The 21,626-nt window shown below is 37.7% G+C and overlaps 1 protein-coding gene across 5 annotated transcripts in view; it reads left to right on the plus strand.

The window, feature by feature from the left end:
- The window catches only part of arhgap17b (Rho GTPase activating protein 17b), a 37,591-nt gene that overhangs the window by 7,835 nt on the left and 8,130 nt on the right, over positions 1-21,626 (plus strand). For all 5 annotated transcript variants that reach the window (XM_038307732.1, XM_038307733.1, XM_038307734.1 and 2 more), the window contains exons 3-13: positions 12,816-12,920; positions 13,382-13,458; positions 15,050-15,161; positions 15,355-15,431; positions 17,814-17,916; positions 18,208-18,276; positions 18,359-18,440; positions 19,359-19,486; positions 20,320-20,431; positions 20,526-20,607; positions 20,707-20,787. In XM_038307732.1, coding sequence (XP_038163660.1) covers positions 12,816-12,920; positions 13,382-13,458; positions 15,050-15,161; positions 15,355-15,431; positions 17,814-17,916; positions 18,208-18,276; positions 18,359-18,440; positions 19,359-19,486; positions 20,320-20,431; positions 20,526-20,607; positions 20,707-20,787 — 1,028 coding nt within the window. The remainder of the gene's footprint in view (positions 1-12,815; positions 12,921-13,381; positions 13,459-15,049; positions 15,162-15,354; positions 15,432-17,813; positions 17,917-18,207; positions 18,277-18,358; positions 18,441-19,358; positions 19,487-20,319; positions 20,432-20,525; positions 20,608-20,706; positions 20,788-21,626) is intronic.

The raw sequence follows: 21,626 nt of genomic DNA on the forward strand, positions 1-21,626 counted from the left end.
ATGTATAAACAGCATTTTTATGGCTGGGCGGACCACATTTTCTGGAGGAGAAAAAAAAAAACTGCGGAAGTTTCAAGTTTAGTGTTCCCCTCTAAGACTGTTAAAGCCATCATGCCTTTGCAGCTTGTTGAGGCCAAGTCTTTCTTAGGGCTTGAAGTACAGCTGCTTGGCTACTTAACAGCAAATTATTTTATTCAGTAAGGCTTTACCAACACAAGGTGATTCTCCCATGAGAAATAGGCTATTAGCTTATTTGTTTCATTTCTTTATTTTTGCTTAAAGTGAATTAAATCAAATCAATGTGGAGGGACTCTGCAGAGTGTGCATGTTGTTGTTGGGGGATGGGAACACTTTGGCTAGTAAAGCAGTGAGATCATGGTTAGAAAAAAATGTGGGAACAAATATGGTGGGAAATGAAGAAAAGCAGCACAGGAAAGGTGATTCGGTGCACCTTCAAACATCCTCAGTCAGCCTGAGGGTGGAAGTTTTATGACATGAACTCTGATCCTGGCGTGGCTCATGGTTCACACCCAGTTACTCCCAACACAAACTACTGCAAAGCATAAATATTTCTACATAAATATGTGTGTGTCTTTTTTTGTTAAAAGAAGAGAACAGACATAGCCGTCCCTCTTAATGAACTTTACTGTCTTTGGAAGTTGACAACAGTTGGGTTGTGTTGTGTTAGACATTCCTTAAGCTCCAGCATTTGGTGAGGAATGTGATTGTCAGGAGAACGCCATTGTTAAAGTACTTTGGATGTCTCTTGGTAGCTTAAGCTTCTGTTGGATTTTCTTTTTAAATGGCCAAAACACATCATAAACAGCTTTGTGTTTTTGGTAATTAGAAGCTAAAGGGGAGATACTTTGCTTCCAAAGTGTAGAAAAGTGTATGCAAAAGTGTGTGTGTGTGTATTAGGGGTGGAACAGTTCACAAAATCCACGGTTCGGTTCAGGGTTTCGTGGTCACGGTTTTCGGTTCGGTTCGGTATATGTTTATTGTTACACCGAAAAATAAAAAAAATAATAAAAATTCTATAAATTAATGACATTTTTTTAATGAAAAAATAAAAAAAATTAATGAATTGTAATTATTTTTAATGATTCGCGGAAACCATGGATCATTTCCGCATTTTTTGCTGCTTTGAATTGAATCCGCTCGTGCATGCCCTCTACGATCTCCAAGGAACTCAGAGCGGAGCGGATGGGAGCCACATTGGAGGCTGTATGCTTTGCTTTGTGCAGGCGGTCTGGAGCGCAGCGGGGCGGAGCGCTGATGGAGTATGTGGGATTTCAGGGTTAGCATGACATGTTGGCCATGTTGCTGTTAGCATAAACAAAACGTGTTGCACAATGCTTGCACACTGTTGCACTTTTATCCACAACTTTCTTTCCGCCGTCATCGTAGGTCACTCTAAATGCAAAGTTGGCCCATACAGCAGACCTATAAAGTGCTGCTGGCGTGTCTTCCAACTCCTGTTCTTTCCCACTCGCCATTCCGACACAATTCTCAACAACAACTGATTTTTTTCTGCTACACTGCTATGCTGCTTCGCTTCTTCTTCTTCTTGTACTACTGGTGGTTGGCTTTGGTCGCAGTACCGCCACCTTCTGCTCTGGAGTGTAAACGCTTCGCCTATGAGAAAATGGAGCAGCGCATGAACCGAACGCAACACACGCGAACCGAACTGAGACAGTCGAACCGAACGGTTTTCATAAACCGTTCCATCCCTAGTGTGTGTATATATATATATATATATATATATATATATATATATATATATATATATATATATATATATACATACATACATACATACACTCACACTTTTTATACTCTAACCAGAGTAGAAAAAGAAGTGGGAGGCTGCGTTGCACAACTGAGCAAGAACATAAGTACATTAGAGTCTCTAGTTTGAGAAACGGATGCCTCACATGTCCCCAACTGGCATCTTCATTAAATAGTACCCGCAGTAGCCTGTTTGTGCTGTCCTCCGAAGGGAGTAGCACACACCGTTGTAGGAAATCTTCAATTTCTTAGCAATTTCTCGCATGGAATAGCCTTCATTTCTAAGAACAAGAATAGACTGTCGAATGTGATGCTCCAGAAACTCCAGAAACTCAATCTGCTCAAAAGAAGGTCAGTTTTGTAGCTTCTGTAACAAGCTAAACTGTTTTCAGATGTGTGAACATGATTGCACAAGGGTTTTCTAATAATCAATTAGCCTTCTGAGCCAATGAGCAAACACATTGTACCATTAGAACACTGGAGTGATAGTTGCTGGAAATGGGCCTCTATACACCTATGTAGATATTGCACCAAAAACCAGACATTTGCAGCTAGAATAGTCATTTACCACATTAGCAATGAATAGAGTGTATTTCTTTAAAGTTAAGACTAGTTTAAAGTTATCTTCCTTAAAAAGTACAGGGCTTTTCCTTCATAAATTAGGACATTTCAATGTGACCCCCAAACTTTTGAACGGTAGTGAAAAAAAAAATGTCGTTATTATTCTGTGCAATGGTAGAAACATGACCCATCATAACTAACCATGGCACTGGTTGAATTAGCTTCTGCAATATTAATACTATTTATTTCTATCCAGAGGTACATGGATGTTAATATCAAGATCTTTTTGAATTGATTTAGAGGTGGACTGCAGGACAAATTTTGATTTAGCACATCCAAAATATTCACAAAACAGCTAAGCTCGGCACTCTGGTGGCAAATCCATGTGTGAAAATGTCTCATGCTCCTAAACCACACCTGCACAAAGTGAGCCTTGTCACTATTCGATCAGTTCTGCGCATATGCAAACAGATATACATCCGGATGTCCATGAATAATGTAATTATGGTACTAAAATTACTTATTTCTGTCATTAACTCACTAAAAATGCTAATACACATCTTTAAAAAATTTGTTATGACTTTTCTGAGACAATTTTGATACTTTTTACATTTTCTTCTTCAAAATGCTTCTCTGAGGTCATCATCGGATATGCTCAGAGTAACCCGGCAAAATATGATTAAACCATGTTTAACTGTATGTTAGTTGTTCCTTTCTTCAGATTATGTACTATATACCATAATGTTAACACGAAAAGAAAACCTAAACCTAAAAAAAGCCTGGATTTATGTTTAAATCCAAAGCTAAAAAAGTTAGCTCCTGGAAGTAGCATAGTATTCCATTTCCGGTGCAGATCAGGCACAGACGACTGATAAAACAGGCAGGATTTTAATGCATTTATTTTTGCAGGAAATGCATCATTAATCTTCAACACTTTATATTTTAGTACGCTTCCTAAATTAAATGTAATTTAGGTATTTTTTACAAAATAAATCGTGGGCGACCCGGATGTATATCTGGATGCGCAGATGAGCTGATGGTACGGATTGTGCTTCTGGGACGGATCGGTTAGTGACAAGTCTAAGAATGCAGACATTTTGTTCTAGGAAATATGCCTAAGCTGTTAGATTGACAAAGTTCACCGATGGGATGACCTGGTGGTCCTGCATACTCAGGAAATATTCTAACCCAGGCGTCACCAGCGTGATGCCAATGGTGACCCCATGCCAAGTTTGAAATTTTAGTCCATCCTGTTGCTCTTCTTTTTCAATAATTTAGAGAGCACTTCATCAAAGAGATTTCAAAATGGCAGTATCATAAGAAATGATAAAAATATGTTTTTATTATGTATGTAGTTTAGGTGAATACTGACCCCTCTAGTTTATTGGTCAGTACTGAGGCCCTCAGCCTAAGAAAGGTTGGTGACTCTTCTCTAACCACAATCTTTGGGTTGTTGTTGTTAGTAAACCAAGGTTGCTCTAAAAGTATCAGCCCCCACACTTTGTATTGTCTACACTAAGCATGAGAGGATCACTTCATGCATCTCTCTTCTTGCCCTCATGAACCCATCAATCTAAACAGGTTAAATGTTGACTCATCAGACCACATGACCTTCCACTATTACTCCAGAATCAAATGACCTTCCACCATTACTCCAGAATCAAATCTTCATGTTCCCTTGAAAAGTAAAGCCTTTTTTTCCTGATTAGCCCTTATTGGTTAGTGGTTTTCAACCACACAGCTGTTTAGTCCAAATCCCTTGAGTTTCTTTGGCACTGTGTGTGGAAACACTCTTACTCTATCTGTTGAACATACTCTTTGCAGTTTCCTCGGATATTCTCTTTCCTTTTAGCATGCCAATAATTTGAGGCCTCTGAAACTGAATATGTTTTCCACGAGCACAAGATGAGTCTTCTATAAGACTCTACTGGCTGCATCTGTTAGGGTAACATTTTTTTATATATTACTGTCTGAAACCAAACATCTATGGAGTAGCTATTCAGTGAGAGTTTCTTAACTATTTGCTTTGTCAAATCCATTAACAGGTAGTGTAACTTACTGAAGTAGCTAAAGAAACATAATTGGTAATACTTTTGGTTGTAATGTCAGGATAATCAACTTGAATGATTAAACTAAATCAAAAGTTGTTTTAAGAAAACATTAGTTTAGCCCCATGTTGTTTGTTGTATGTTTTGTCTTTATATTTCTTTGTATTAAAGGGAGAGAACCTTTGAAACAATTCAGTATATATATATAGTTTTCTATATATATAAAGTTTTTTTAAGTGTGGACTTTGTAGATCCATTGAGTGCTCAGTTGAATGTTGCTAAGAGTCAGTCCTTATATCTGCTGTAATCTGAGAAAAGTGTGCAGTTTACTGAAACATGCAGCGATAAATTAGTATCAGCGCTATGATGTAATCAAAGTGCCTGGAAATGTTTTCTTTCATCTTCCAAGCGTGAGGCCAGAAGGGATAATTTTTCCTAACCCACTTCCCACAGGCTCCTACACCCCCCCATGCAGAAACGGTCCAATGTGAAACTTTACTCTTTATTATTTCCATGCTGTCATAGTACTCTCCTCGCTTTCATTTTTCCATAGTGGTTTGCATTTAGTAAGGCATTTATCTTGTTTGGACTTGTCCTGCTTCGGTGGGAAAGTCTGGAAGGCTGTCAGACTGGATTATACTCTTACTTGCCTGATCTTAAAATGAAGGGCTTCAGGTTAGAACTGGTTCCATAACTTAGAATTTGAATGCAACTAAAGACAAGATGTCCTCGGTAGGTTTTTAAACAGGGCTTACTTTGCAAAGCTCACATCTGATGGTTATTCGGTAAGCTGGTTATTCATTGAACCAAGTGGTGAGAGAAACAAAAAAGTGTTTTTTTTTTTATGTGTTAGGCTTCACATTTCTGACAGCTACATCAAGGGCTACAACTAACGACCATTTTGCTAACCGATTAATCTGTCAATAATTTTTTTGAATCTGATTGTGAAAGGTTCCTTAAAGATTTTATTTTTATTTTTATGGAATTTAAACCAAGTGAAACTAAAGCCTTTCCATTTAAGGTTTTCTGGATATAGCATACGGATGCATGTTTTTATTATCTTAAATAAAAGCTGTTATTTTTATTTTGGTATAATTAGTGCTCTAAGTGGTTTGCTCTGTAACCTAAAGACATGTTTTAGAGTTTCTATACTCCAGTTAACGATTAATCGTTTTCTAAATTAGTTGACAATTATTTCAACAATTGAATAATCACGATTAATTTGATTAATTGTTTTAGCCCTAGCTACATCATAAATGCCAAAGTTATAACTTATGAATTCACCTCACAAAAATCTATGTAGCAGCCCAGTCCAGTTCTTCTTCAGTTCTTCTCCACATCACATCAGTGAACAGCTGATCCATCATTTGTCATAATTAAATGAACTTCATTGATACCACAATGGAGAAATTTACCTCTGCATTTAACTCATCCCCTTGGGGATTAGTGGGCTGCCATTGTTTGGAGTCAGGGGAGCAGTGTGGGGTTAAGGATCTTGTTCAGGGACCCAGAGTGCAGGGGATCTAACCGGGTACTTACAACCTCTCATAGCACAAACAACTGCTCTAACCTTTAGGCCAACACTTCACCTCATGTCATGCAACATTATATCGCACTAAATAAAACAGGGAGAGAAACAAACACTTAATTTTCTCAAATTCAGATATAATCATGAGTTATCTTATGCACTGTGACTTGGTAGCTTGTTGAACCACCCTTGGGTCAACTAACTTGAAGTAGTTTTTGTTTCTATGACCTTATCTGTTGCTCTACCTGTTCTGGAGGAAATTCAGCCCAGTGTTCATTTGGCTATGAAGATCATTGTCTATGTGTCTCCATTAAAGCAGCACAGTCTAACTTTTGACTCAAGTGTTATCTTAATTTGATATATATTAAAATAATTTTTCAGGTGAGTATACAGTACCTGGTGTGTATTGATGCTCTCTGCAGGCTACACTTTTTGAAAAACTCACTTATGTTACTTTAGAGATTCGCTCCCCATTGCTGAGTGAGTCATGACCCATCGGCGTCGCCAGACCCCATTTACTGGGGCACGTGCCCCAGTATAAATGAGCTGTGCCCCAGTATAAATCTCATGAATATTTGCAACAGTATTACATTTTTTTAATGCATCAAATTAGATAATTCCAACGGAAGGAGACGTATATTTCTACTCAAATGCGCAGCAAGTGTGCTGTTAACTCCAAACTGAGGATGTAATAGCGCCCCCACGTCAGCGCATGTCACTGCATGAACTGCAGGTAAACTAACACGCTGCTCTCAACTGAGTTGGATGGGACACTGTGCGGCCGCGACGCATTTTTAGTTCTGGTAATGTTTCTTACCTGTCAATTTTATTATTTTCCCAGTGAAACCACATGATTTATAGGCTACTAACTGAAAATGACTGCATTGGTTTGTAGATGGATATCAGGAAATTCCTCACACGAAGCAGAGACAGGGAAGCAGTAAAACAAGATTAGAGAGGGAGGTAAGGTCCCGTAATGAATTAGTGATTTAAGCTAAGCAGTTACATTAGGGACGTTATAAGCAATATGATAGATATTTACATAATTATAAATTTACGTTTTTTTAATGTTTGCTGTAGAGAATGAGAATGAAGGTGCTGGAGTAGGAAAGGGAGGAGGAGGCCAAACTGACAGACAAGGGACAGGTGAAAGACAGGAGAGAGACAGGAGAGAGACAGGAGAGACAGGACCATGAAGGTGATGAGGGAGCAACAACCAGCTTCCACAAACAAGAAGGGGACATTAGTGACTTAGGGGGAAAGCATGATGGTCCTAAACAAGTGAAGTTGTCCCACCATCCCCAGCACAAATTTGGAGTAAAAAAAACTTTAATTTAATTCAAAATGGTTTGAAAGCTTTTTATGGTTGAAAAAGAAAGCCTTGTCATCAAGGATATGCAGTGTGTTTTCAACTTGCTTGATAACACCATGTTCCCCACACTAACGCAGGTCATCCAGATCTCCCTCACCATCCCAGTCTACAGCTGGAGTTGTGAAAGGTCATTCAGTGTGTTGAGAAGGATCCACACTTGGCTGAGGTGCCCAATGGGACAAGACAGGCTCCATCATCTTGCTATTTTATCAGTTGAAAAGGAAGAACTTTCTAAGCTGAGTCACAGTCTAGTGATTGACCGCTTTGCAAAAAGGAAAAATAGGAGGTACACTTTAATGCTCAAAAAATAAAAGAAAAACTTAGTTCAGGTTGAGTTAAAATTTCCCCTGAACTAAAACTCTGAAACCTAGGAATTAATGATTACTTCAGAATGTGTATAAGGAAACTTTTTATTTTTAAAGTTGGTAATGTCTTATTTTTTATAGTTGCAATGTTGAAATTGTTCATGTTTGTTAAAACAAATATGCTCTTACACTCATTAATATCTCAACTGGTAATTTTGGTAGGAATTTATCAGGGTGGGGCAGTGTGCTTGTCTGAATTTGTGTATGGCAGGAGGGGCATATGCGGTAGGGGGCCAGTGCCCCAGTAAAGCTTTGTGCCTAGCAACGCCCCTGTCATGACCTGTAGCGCCTCTTTTTGGCAGTCTGAGCTACCCTTAAACACAGGTGCAAACTAAGTTAAAAGGGGTGTTAGTTAACCAAGCTGATATGTCGCTTCCCTGGTCAGATGGTTTTTTTTTTTTAGTTCTCAAATGTAGGATTTAATCTAGGGGGGTGAAAGAGACCTTGGCTGTGTGAAAACGTCCGCCCTAACCCCTAAATCCCTCAATCACTATGTAGAGCGGGGTCTATATAGTGGACTTTGTAGAGAACTCAGTTAACTGACTGTTCGGACAAATGATCACTACTTTTCACTCCCCGTTGGTCACATAACTCCGCCTCCCTGCATAGTGCCAGTGCCATCTTTATTTGTCGCCATTGTCGAGTACTGACAGCAGGCCGCTGTGACAACAGATCCCATGATGCTTTGCGAGGAGAGCTCTCCTCGTAAGGCATTCCGGGATATATCTGCTCTTCTAGTGACCATGGATTATCACTACTTTTCAAGGTGCATTGTGGGGAATTTTGAGTCCACTACTTTTTTATTCACTAGACATTCGGACACTCATCTAAAATGGGGTGCTATATAGGGCCCTATATATAGTGCCCTATATAGTGGTTAGGGCGGACCTTCAGACACAGCCCTTGACTTTACAAGTAACTCCATGAATTCTCAATCAGCTGGTTCAAAGTTTTCTGCTATCAAATTCTAAAACAGAGGAAGGCGCCCATAGTGGCTCAAAGCTACAGTGTTGCCTTAGATTCCCACTTCTTCCTTTGAATCAGAAAAGTCTTTTGATATTTGACTGGACCAATACAAGATCTTAGTTCATTGTTAAAATTGCTGCTGTACTTGGGGTCATTGTCGTTTTAAGGATCAAATCTGTAAAAATACACTGGTCGAATTGATGACGCATCATCCCACCACCACAAGGCTTCCTTTTTAGTATGTTAGAGTTTTCAGCGAGCATCACACTGTATAAATGGCCCTATTTCATTGTGTTTTGTGGAAGTCTTGTAGTTCTTTATTCTAAACATGTTCAAACTGTATTTGAACATGAAGGATTTTTGCAAGTTTTTAAAAAGAACCGCCCTCTCCTATAAACAAAAGAAAAAAAAATGGACATGCATAACCCTGAACCCGCTATTAAACGCGTGCGAGAGTATGCACAAGCCCATTTCTCCTCGTGCACACTCTGTTTAAAGGTTGCTGTTTGCATCGCTAATACAAGCTCACTTTCCAAAATAAGATTTGCTATTTTTCCTCTATGTCAGACTTTCAGGCTTTCTGTTATAGAGGTGTCGTACTTATTGGTAAATCAGGTATATTCATTTAGTAACAGTCTGCTGTATTTCACATCAGTTCATTGTTCAAACTTCCTCTATGGTTATAGAAAGTAAAAAAATTTTTATAGTGATACGTGACTTTCACTTTATATTGTTAAGTCTCTATTCTAAATTTAAAACCACTTGATAGCTTTAATTTACCTTACAAGACCTGACTGTTATCACCATTGTTTATGTTATTAGAAGCTTTTATAATGGCATAAAAATAGTCTTTTTAAAGTTGCAGTTTGTTTTCATGCCAAACAATGATCATATAAGGAGGACTGGGGAATTTTTCTTCCTAAATATTGGTTCATGCAGGTTTATCTTAAGTGCAGAAATCCTTATTTGAGCAGATCCTGCTACAGTACTTTGCACTCACACTCAAAAATAAAAAACAGAATGTTGCTTGGTTACAAATGCACTTTAAAGCAAAGATAATTCAATCCTGTTTGAGTCTCAGACTTGTCCCTTGTGTTTTTTGTCTGCTGACATCTGCCAATAGATAGACAGAGTGATTTTTGACATCTGTCTTTTTGTATTTCTCAAAAGAGGTTAGTTTCAATACAAAATCATAAGCATACGACGGGAGTCACTGTTGGAGGTTCTGCCATCCAATCAATGTGTCTCCATTGCACATCCTTTAAATGGTTTTCTTTGTGTGTCTCACTTTGAGGTAAGCTAAAAACTCACAGATGGGGACTGTAGTCTGGAAAACAAGTCAGGAATGGTTTGTTTGACCTCCCACCCTGGTGATCTAATCTTAGATGAGCAGAAAATGTTGGGTTGATGGTTGAAATAAAATTCAGAACACTGCTGACTAATGGAGATATAACTTTTTCTGTTAAATATTTAGCCTTGTCTACTACATGGACAATGCTATCATACTTGCAATAGTTAAACATCTGTTTAAATTTAATCTTTTTTACTTCCCAAAACTGAAAAAAGTGTTTATTTGTTTGTTGTGTTTTGGCATTCTAATGTTCAGGATCACATGAAAACATGAGGACATTTGGTTTAATTAAATTTAGACTTTAAAGGACGACTGGCTACTGCATTATTTTCAAACTCCTCCCTACTTCAAATTAAAGCAGCTTCTGTCTCCGACTCTTTGAGCTGTTTTTGGATAGAAAAAAATCCTGTTTCTGAGTCATAATCTAATGGTTAGCTCCTTTGCCAAGCAGGTCAGCTAGTCATTTTCCAGATAGTTTAGTGATGCAGCTTTTCAGTCGACTGAAGCAAACCAGAGCCTGAAAAACTCCCATGATCCACACGGCACTCTATAAGCATTCCATATTTTCTGCAGTTGTAGGTCAAAGGTCAGCAGCTCCCTCTGCTTAGTTTTCACTGCTGCTTGGAAGAAAGAAAACATAAAAAGTGCCATTAAGTATGACCCATGGGATGGTGCAGTAACAGCAGCGTGGAAAAAGTTTTTTAGTGTGTGTTGGCTTGTCTGTGACTATTATCGAGAGAATTTTTTTTCTTCTCCAACTAACCACAGTTAATCAAGGTGTTCCTTGTTTGGCATTTCAGCGTGTGCTTGTGTTTTGAGAATGTTTTATTAAGCAACAGTAGAGGTAGGCAGTTTAAAACATAATGATACTAAAAGAAATCTAATCCTCATATTTTCTGAAAACATTCCAAACTTCCCTCTAGACTTGAAGTTGTTCATACTTTTCCCTCTTCCCTCTAATCCTTTATGATACCCTTGGAAATCGTTTATTCTAAAGAAACACTGCATCCTCTCAAACCTTTTTGTTGATTTTCTTAGAGTTAGTCAACTCATGTTGGACTGAAACTGTTGGATCCTTGTTAGGCAGTAAAATCTAACAGTGGTTTGGCTGAAAAAAAAAAGGAGAAGGAAAAGAAATGGGAGGAGTAGTGTCTATCTTTCACTCCAAGAGGAGCACTGAATTACACAGGATAAAAGTGAAGGAAGAGGATAATAGCAGATCTGATAGCAAATAGACTCAGATCTTGGGCCGCAGCTTTATGTTTACACCAAGAAAGGAAAGGGATGATGATACTGAACAGGCACGCAGCCATTTATGGCTTCAATCAAAAGTCAGAATGTGAAGACCTCAAGAGAAAGAAATGTGAGAACTATTTTACAAACATAGTACACTGCTTTATGCACACTGCTGTTGTCAGATTCTTCATCTCACAATTTAACTTTTTACACATCTGTTGCTGACTATTTTCCAAAGGACCTTAATTGGTATTTATCATGAGATACTAGATATCAAAAAACTTGTTTTAATTTCAACATGTAGAAAAAGATGTAAAAATGGGTCGCACCTTGCTTTGAGCACTGGAGTGTAGTGCCTGTCTGCCTAGTTTCCCTCACAATGTGCCTACTTGTGTTTTATCTCCATAGAGTTTTCCTATAGGCAATCCCAATTAGGGCTGAAACAATTAATCAGATTAATCGTGATTAATCGATTATTGAACAAACTTATTTTGTAACTGATTAATGGTTTACTGGAGTATAGAGACTGTAAAGTATGCTTTTAGCTGCCAGAGCAACCCACTTAGAGGGTAATTATATCAAAATTGTAAAAAAAAAAAATATATATATAGAAACATTTTGCATTTATGAGGATAAACAATTGGTTTTTGCCTGTCAATATGCTCCATCCAGAACCAATCCAGAAGTGGAACATTTTTAGTTTAACTTGGTTAATTTCATAAAAAGTCTTCTTTAAGGAACCTTTGGCTATCCGATTATTGATCGATTAATTGGAAAAATTATTGACAGATTAATTGATTTGCAAAATAATTGTTAGTTGCAGCCCTAATCCAAACGCTTTCTGCACCAGATGTCAACCCATTTAAACAATGCATTTAATTTAAAACAGTTATTAAAAGGCAAAACAAAAGAATAAAACAATTGGAAGTACTCAAAAGAGCTCTGATCATTTGTGTCACGCCTTATATTACTGTGCACCTGGAGATGTGTTATTGGGAGGGTAGAAATTTTTTTTAATGAAAACCCGAATATGACTTTCATTTGCATAGGTAGTCTGTTGTCAAACAGAGATTTCACTGTTAAAAGATGGCCTTTGCAATGTTTATAGTTGCAGTGTTAAGGCATGTAAAACAGCAGGTAATATTTGTATAATACCTGTTCAAGATGGATAACCTGTTATGCAGCTATGCAGTGGATATGATTCATGTATTCTTCTCTATTGTTTCTCATACTGTTATGTCAGAAAGCTTCCCCTTCCCTAAGTAACTAGCACACTATATTCCCACTTGATGCATCCTTCTGTCTTTTTGCGACAGCTGCCTTTTTTTCTGCTCCAGGACACAGTCAGACCCTCCATGACGTCCCTCATAACAAGGACAGGATGGAAACCTTTGCAAATAAATGTGTGCTTATTCAGCCTGTGTGTTTTGATTTGTTGGCCTCACCTGGGTCGTATCAGTTGAACAGGAAGATGGAAGGTTTATGTTTCCTTCACCCTGGTTCGGATCAGTGCACCAATCCTTTCCTAATGTTTGCTTTGTTCTCATTTTAAATTGTTGTTTGTCTGATTTTTTTTCCTTTGGTCTGTGTGTGCATGCAGATCGAGAGGCGGATGGAGCTGGTGCGGCTGGCCTCGCACAACATGCACAAAAGGCTGGTGTCCTGTCTGCAGGGTCAACTTGGTCCTGACACGGACAAAAGATTTGTAAGACGAATCAGCTGTTATTATAGCCTTTACTCTTTTATTTGAGTTGAATATTTAGCTGAACTCAACTTTACCATCAGATCAGATTGTAAACATTTCTTTTTTCCCACTGGGAAATGTTACTGGTACTTCTGCGCCTCATGGATGGCAGATGCAGAAATTATAACGCTGACACACCTTTTAGGTTTACAGGTGCAGAGAACACACAGCCTCTCATTTTATGTAACACACAGATATGAAACATGGCTTCCTGCAAACTAAATTCCTCCTGTGACTCAGTGCCATTAACAAAACTGAAAGATTAAAATGGTGCAGAAATCCATTATCTTGTTTCTCTGCCATACTTTCTTTAATTGTTATCAATGAACTTCTCAAAACAAGATATTGTCAGACTTGTTCTGCACTAAACGTACTCATTTTCCTCTGAAAGCGCTTAATTTTGTTATCATGTCTTGCTGCAGAAAAAGCTGCCGCTAGCAGGACTGTCCCAGACCATGCTAGAAGGTGCTACTCAGCTGGGAGACGAGAGCCTGATTGGGTGAGAAATCACTAATTTGGAGATTTAAGGTGCCTTGAAAATGTTTTCTGTGGAGATTTTATGCATCAATCTTAGATGTTTGTTATAGAAAATTCATGAAAAAAACAGTCTTTTATGAGAACAAACAAACATAGCAGACAAGTCAGGATGGATTTAGCAATGAAACAGAATTGAAAAACTATTAATGTCTCACCGATCTCTGTTTAGTCCATCATTTGAAAGTAAAGTGCAGGGCTGTCAACTCTCACCTATTGGGAGTGAGACTCACCCATCCCAGTGTCTTTACACACACTCACTCAATATTCCCAATTTCTCACAATAACAACGACAGACATTAAAACTCAACTTCATTCCACTTATTTATGTGTAAAAATACCATGATGATAAAAAAAAAAACAGTCCGCGTTTTTAATGCAACCTTAGTGCTAACACACAAGGACTAGCCAGGTTCATATCCAGTCCGTATTCCCACCTATTCACCGTGCTAGATACTGAACAAAGATAGTTCTTACGAGGTATGTCATTTTAGATTGTTATCTTATCTCATCTGCACTAGGATAATTCTCTTTGTAAATTATTGAAGATTTGCCGCTCAAACTTTATAGGAGCTCCGCAAAAAGAAAAAGAACAATTGCATTTTATTTATCAAAGATCAGCCACCAAAGAAAAGACATCCAGAGAGGATGTGCAGAACAGCTCAGTTATCCAGGATTCATAAAGGGAGAACCACAGGGATGTTCTCATTTTATTATCACTTATCTTATTAATTTATCCTTATTTTTGGTCCATTAAATATGTTAACGTAATTTCCATCACATTTTCCAAATGAAAAAACCCTTAGAAGATCTGAATTGTTTAGCTGTTTTGTCAATTGTAAGAAAAACTAATAACATAATGAATGAAACTTTTTAATCTTTAGCCTATTAGCAAATACTCAGTGTAGTTTACATTGCACTGGTTCCTGTATTACTGCCAGTAATCCGGTGACGACTTATTAGTTTCCCATTGTTTGTTTTACCTAAACTGCAGAGAATACTTAATCGACAAAGTTGTGAAATTCTTAGTTTACAGTATGTTTAAGATGCAAGTATTTCAGTAGGGCCCGTCTTCTTTACTTCAATTCTATTAAAAATCACCAGAATATTGAAATAATATATATTGTGAGAAAAATGTTCCACATAACTACAGACCACTTATTGTTACTCAGTAACATGTACTGTGCTATAAAAATCCCACATACTGACATGTTGTTTAAGTTAAATCCTCTGAAAACCTCCAACCTGTAGTTGCCTCTATCCTCATAGCTTTTTGATTGAATCCTGACAATGGTTGAACCATGTATTCTTTTCTTTTCAAAAACATCTATGCACTATTATTATGTTACTTCATCACATAAAATATTACTGGAATCCTCTGGAATTGACCTGACAAAAAAATCCACAGGCTATGAATACGTTCTCCAGGCTTTATAACAGTAGCATTGAATAATACTTTTTGAATGTCTGGGGAAAAAAAGCTTTAGTTGTTTCTGCTGGAGACTTTGTGAAATATTGTGAAAGTGGTCAAATAAGCATATCTTTCTGTGTTGCAGCAAGATGCTGGATGTGTGTGGGGATACAGAAAGCCGCTTAGCCAACGAACTTTTGCAGCATGAATTTCAGATCGAAAGAGAGATTCTGGATCCTCTCAACCAGCTGGCAGAGGTAAAGAAAACAGACACTAATGCTTAGTTTATACCCTGAAAATGACTCAGGATCTGGAATGCAGCAGCTCTGTAACAGCTGTTCTGTTAACTTTAGCATTAAATTGGGTGTGTAATTTGAAGACTCACAGGAAAGTAGATTTCAGGGCTATGATGCATCATAGGTCTTGTTGTTTTCATATTTTTTTCCACAGGTGGAGATTCCTAACATACTGAAACAGAGGAAGCAACTCGCCAAGCTAGTTCTGGACTATGACTCTGCAAAAGCAAGGTGCACTTCAATTCTTGAAGACTCTAGTTTTTAATGTCCAACTTGACATGTTGTTCATTTTGGTTGAAACCTTGCTGAAAGAGTCAAAACTAAAGAAAAGAGCCTCTTTGTCATTAAATCGGGTAAAAAGAAAAAGTTGTTCACTAGAAATCAACTTGTGGATCTGCTGAGAAAGATTTAATGGGATGGTGTTTTGTCCTTGATATGTATATATAAATGTAACCTTTAACAGATTTTGTTGAGATTACAAATCTCTTTCTTAAGAGAGAACTGGCCATCTATAGTTTGGTGGCATGCTTATGGCCATTTTCCATGTAAAAGACCCAGTCTTGTACTCAAGCATTAAAGTTGTGAACGATATCTTTAAATATTGCTGAAATATTTCTACACATTTTTTTTGCTCTATGAAGACATCAGTTCCTCCCCATCATTCTTAATTTATCATACTTGTTGTCTTCTCTGGTTTCTCTTTAAATTTGGGCAATTATGACAAAAATGTTTTTTAGTTTCCTTTTTTTTTAAATGATGGTGCAGAACTTGTTGATTCCTGTGGAGGATGACCCTTTCACCACTTTCAGCCAAAATCTTTTTGTGATTTTTGTTCTGGGCTAGATATGTTTATATTCAGAGACTTTCTCCTTCCAGAATAGAGCTTATCAACCAATATTGAAATCTGTATCTGTTCCAACATGAAAGAAAATTCAAGATGGGATATTAGTGAAAATGAGCCAGGTCCGTAGGGCTAGATTTTTTTCAGTCTGTTTCCACTGAGAAATTAAGTTTCTCAAAAAGCTGTAAAGTTTAACCCTTTATAGTCATCTGTCTTTAGTTAAATAGCATAGTCTAGTTGAACCCTTACAGCTCCATATTTTTCTCAGAATGGAATGTATCCTGTCAGCACATTTCACTGTTTTTATTACTTCCTTTTCTGACCTCATACTAATCTCAAGTTGCCTTTTGGGATATAAATCTGCACGTTCATACATTATATACTTGCTAGTTGAGAGGAACTTATTACGGCCTCTGAGAAAATCAAAGTTAACTGTTGAACCATTAAAGCAAACAGAGCTCTCATATCAGAAAAGTATTGGGATCTACAAATATCCAAATTCAATAAATGGAATCTGACTATAAGTGAGAAAAATGTGGACCGGAACATCCCTGTTCCAGAACAAACATTTTACATTTGCATATCATTAGAACAGATGGGGCCTTCAGGCTTGAGTGTGTTATAATGCCTCATGGACAAGCAATAGCTTGGCATGATTAAAGACCACCTGAAATGAATTAAATAAACCAATCCACAGCAACTACGTTTTAGCGAATCCTCCCCAGGGCCTCTTATCAGAACATCAAGGGAAAAATGCCATTCCTACCATTCACAAATAGGGACACAGCATCAAAGGAAGAAATAAGTCATTGGCTAAAACCTTTTTTTATTGGAATGGATGTAATTAAAACAAATCTTTTAAAAACAACCTCATAATCTGATATTAAACTACACAAAACTTTTCAAGTCTTAGATAAAATTGAATTATTGAAAATCTTTCTATTTGCTAAATACAAAAACAAGAAATTAGTGCATTTTTTTGTTTTAACTTTCTACCAATTCCGACGTTAACAAACATTATGATCAGCTTTAAAGGGGCATAGCCAAGAAATATGACGTTTCACATACGTTATTCTAAACGATTACAGCAGCCTGCTGACATTATTTCTTAATTTAGTTTTTTACACTTTGACGGTGCTCTATTTTTTAGCAACTAAAGTCCTTCTCTGTATATTTACAATAACATTAAACTATCCATATCAATGTGTTTTTTTTGCACCATGTGTTTTTCTCCCCAATTGTTTACATTTGATCATTGCTGCACTTTAACAAATGGAAATGTATTGAGAACTGTGCAAAACGAAAATTTGTTTTTTTGTAGCAAAATGACAGTAAAAGAAGTCTAACAACCAAGGTTAGTAACCAAGGTTTGTAATGGGACGAAGCCAGTTAGCATATTTTCATAACTCCCAGAGTTGTGAAAATGCAGACACGACAAATCCAGTGTGAAAAAGCTAAAAAAATTAGATGTCGGTGTCAATGTTGGTGCTTACTGCAGAGGCACTAGTAGTGCAAATCTCTCTAAAGTCAAAGTATGAACATACATGATTATTATAAATAAATACGTAGAATGATTGATATGAACAGAGCACTGGGGGCAGTTTTCGTTCCCAGCTGTTGGAATCCATATGGCTACTTAAGATCAGATTTAATTCAGGCTCACCAAGAACACACTTACATGGAAAATAGCATTTTAATGTGTTTTACACAGTAAATATGAATATTTCTGTTACCTTTTTATTGTATGGTGATACTTTGTTTGTTTCCCTCAGGTGGGTCCAGGCGATTAAGTCCAGCAACCAGGCAATGGCAGCTAAAGTAGACTCACTCAAGGACGAGATGGACGAGGCTATCAACAAAGTAGAAATATGCAAGGTAACGATCAGTAACAGTGGGGTAATCTGCTGTATCTGGACTTTAATGGAGGCTTGTTAGAGCTAATAGGTGCACATTCCTCAGTTTAATGAAGTGGCTGAACAAAGGAGGTCTTATGAAAGGAGCGGCTCAGGACAGGCGTTCAAGGCACATTATTAATGGAAGGTCAAAGTTCTGTCAGCTGGGGTTTACCAGTGCTGTAATGAGGAGTTTATTGTTAATGCACAAAAAAGGGTAAGAACACTGTCAAATATTCTGTGTGTGAATAATAAATGTTGGTTCATCTTCCAGGACCAGCTTTCTGCAGACATGTACAGCTTTGCTTCAAAAGAGGGAGATTACGCTCGCTATTATGTCATGGTGAGTACATCAGAGTTTAACAGTTCACTATGGGATCCAAATGAATGATTCATGAAAGGTTTATTATCTGTGTTTGCTGCAGTTGTTAGAGGCTCAGGCAGAGTATCACAGGAGGTCCCTGGCAGCTCTAGAAGCAGCTATTCCCACAATCCAACTGCAGCAAGGTGAGGACCTCTGCATGACTACTACATAAAAAGAATCCAAATCCATAAAAGTTAGCTTTATTGGGCAGTAGCATCATACTGAACTTGGGACTGTGATCTCAGCCATCTCAGTGAGAACACGTTAGAGAGATAGATTGCTGGTGAATGACAAATCGGCGATAAGTGGCTCTCTGTGTGGACCAATAAGGCAGTTAAGTTAGGGAAAATGAAACCATTAAAACATTTATTAAACCCTGTTTCTTTAAAAAGGTTGGAAGGCAAATTTTCCTCTTTTTTTCTATTCTTTTATCTTTCCAAGGTCAATAGAGCACAGTTAATCATAATTGATTGCTGTGTTCCCTTCCTCTATCACAATGAACGCTAGTATTCTTGTCAATATGCTAAAATGTGCCATAATGTTCAGACCCAATGCCACTTAAGACACTTCATTACTTGTTTCTAAATTTAACTCAAACCACAAACGTCTGAGTCACACTTGGCCTATCAGCAGCTTTACACTTCATTAACTCAACACACCTCGATAAACTCTCTTCTGCTGCTGGCACTGTTGTCATCACAGCTAATGCGCCTAAGCAAATGCTGGCAATTGGACTCCTGTATAATTTGTCTCATTGAATGGTTTGCAGTGATTTTAAGGGGTTGTGTGCAAATGATGGCTTTCATATATGTGTTTTAGCTGATTAATGCACTGTTCTCCCAGGACGCTGGAATTATCTGAACACCTTGGAAGTCATTTAGCAGAAACAGTGAGGAAGCAACAACTGAATTTCACTTAAATAGTGAGGGGAAAAACTTGTGTAAAAATACAAGCCCTCTGTTCATTGTGTAGTTCTGTAGTATGGATAGATACAAAATGTTTTAGTTCAGCAAATATTATTCACTGATCATTCAGTTTAATTGCTCCTCTACTTTATTTAGATTCCTGGATGGAGAAGCCCGCATTCGGCACGGCGCTGGAGGAGCACCTGAAGAAGAGCCACCGAGAAATTGCTCTGCCTTTAGAGGCCTGCGTCATGATGCTGCTGGAGACCGGCATGAAGGAAGAGGTAAGATGGAGTAAAGTTGATGGTCGTTAAAAGCACACCGTGTAACCACTAGGAGCGGTAGTGCTGCAGCGCTGTCGCAGATGTAAAATCGCCCAATCTCCCGTATCGTTATAGGTTTTCCCTGCTCTCGCACAGCTGACTTTAACTGATTGCTGATTAACAGGGTTTTGCTGAACTGCAATTATCAGAATTAGTAGGTAAAAATCTAAAACCTGCCGGACAGTAGCTCTCGAGGGCCGACTATGGGCATAACTGCTAGCTCTACACATGTAAAAACAGCTCCTCTGCCAATGATTTGCGTCAACTCTTTAGGTCAAAAAGTCTGCGGTGTGCCTTTAACTGTAATTTGGGCTTAGATTTGTGTCCATCAAATAATAAATGCTTCTGTTCATTTGATCTAGGAGATGATGAGGCTTCAGAAATGGTGAAATCTGCAGTTTGCAAACATCTTTTGCCAAGTTTTGGTTAGCTAGTCTTAGTGTTGCAGGGATAAAACCTGTCTATGTGTGGACATCTGTTTGGCATTATCCTCTCTGATGTTGCACTCCTAAAATGTAGCAGTACTGCTGGGCTCCCAGTAGAGAGTGATTTCAGCATTTTTATGAAGTGAAACCAAACCATTGTGATTTGACTGTCTGGGGTTCCGTCAAACAGAGAAAACAGTTCTGTCAGTAATGGAACGGTTCCTCTCTTGTTTCTGATAGATATCTGCTTCTCCTTTCCTGTTCCCAGCGCTGCTTTAGCTTCTTGGTTTTTAAAGTGTTTACCAGAGCTGTGTGTGCAGATACTGTGCTGATTTTTTATTTTTTTCCTCCTCCTCATGATCCTCCCAGGGACTCTTCCGGATTGCTGCTGGAGCTTCAAAGCTTAAAAAGCTGAAAGCAGCCTTAGACTGCTCCACCTCGCAACTCGAGGAGTTCTACTCAGATCCACATGCAGTCGCTGGTACATCCTCCGCTGCAGTTTGATGAAAGTAAAACCATTCGATTTTTATGTTACTTTATTTTTTTATTTCATAGTATATCTGTGCCATTTGCAGGAGCCCTCAAGTCCTACCTAAGGGAATTACCTGAGCCTTTAATGACGTTTAGCCTTTATGATGAGTGGATAAACGCCTCCAAGTAATAAAGCATACACACACAAACACAGCTCTGACTTTTATTATCCTGTAAAAGATAAGTTTCCTGGTACTAATTCAATTGTTTAATCTGCATTTTCAGTATATCTGACTCTGACAAGAGACTTCAGGCCCTTTGGGTGGCATGTGACCATTTGCCAAAGGCTCACAAAGCTAACTTCAGGTAGGAGCATCAATCAGCCACGTTTCAGATAGACAAGAAGTGCTGTAAAAAAAGATAAATGAAATATTAAATTTAAAGAACAACAAATATAAAGCCTGTCTGTAAAGAAAAAAAAAACCTTGTTGAAAATATGTTGCAGAAATCTAATAATTAAAAAATATTTATTCATCGTGCACAGACATCTTAGCAATCAGCAGTGGCTGTAGCCGCAGTTTGGAGATGGATAAATGTAAAACACACATTACTTCTCCCTAAAACACGCCAGTCAGTTTAGCATCTCCTAACATATGCTAAATAGCTTAAAAAATGTCTCCAGTATTGGTTTCTCTTCTCTTTAAATTCCTGTCAATTTCATTAATATTTCATAGCTTTTTTTTGGTTTAGAATGCTACAGACAACTAATTTCTGTCAGATGTAACAAAATTCAAAAATATAATCTGATCAACCATTTTTTTCATAAGGCAATAGTTTACACAACTTTAATCTTAATCTGATCCTGTTGTTTGACTTTGCCTTAAAAGCTTTTGGTTCTCTTGCGTCATTTTTAAATACTGTTTCAATACGCTTTTTAACAGCTCTGATTGTAAATCTAAGCATTTCAGATGATTAAGACTTTACCAGGACTAAAATAAAATTAATTTAAATCAGAAAAGTTACAGCAGTTAAAGTGATCTGAGGTTTTGGTCAAACTGTGTTTTTTTCTATGGAATTTAATGACGTCAAGTGTTAAAACTATAGATATCAGCAAATTAAAACATTTTGCGTTCTCTTTTTAGCCGAGTTGGAGGTGTCTGAGTAGCCTAGTGTTGGTTTTCTATTATGGCTGTGATATAAAATAT

Source organism: Cyprinodon tularosa, unplaced genomic scaffold (assembly GCF_016077235.1).
Source record: "Cyprinodon tularosa strain WSP-4 unplaced genomic scaffold, ASM1607723v1 ctg62, whole genome shotgun sequence".
Lineage (NCBI taxonomy): Eukaryota > Metazoa > Chordata > Actinopteri > Cyprinodontiformes > Cyprinodontidae > Cyprinodon > Cyprinodon tularosa.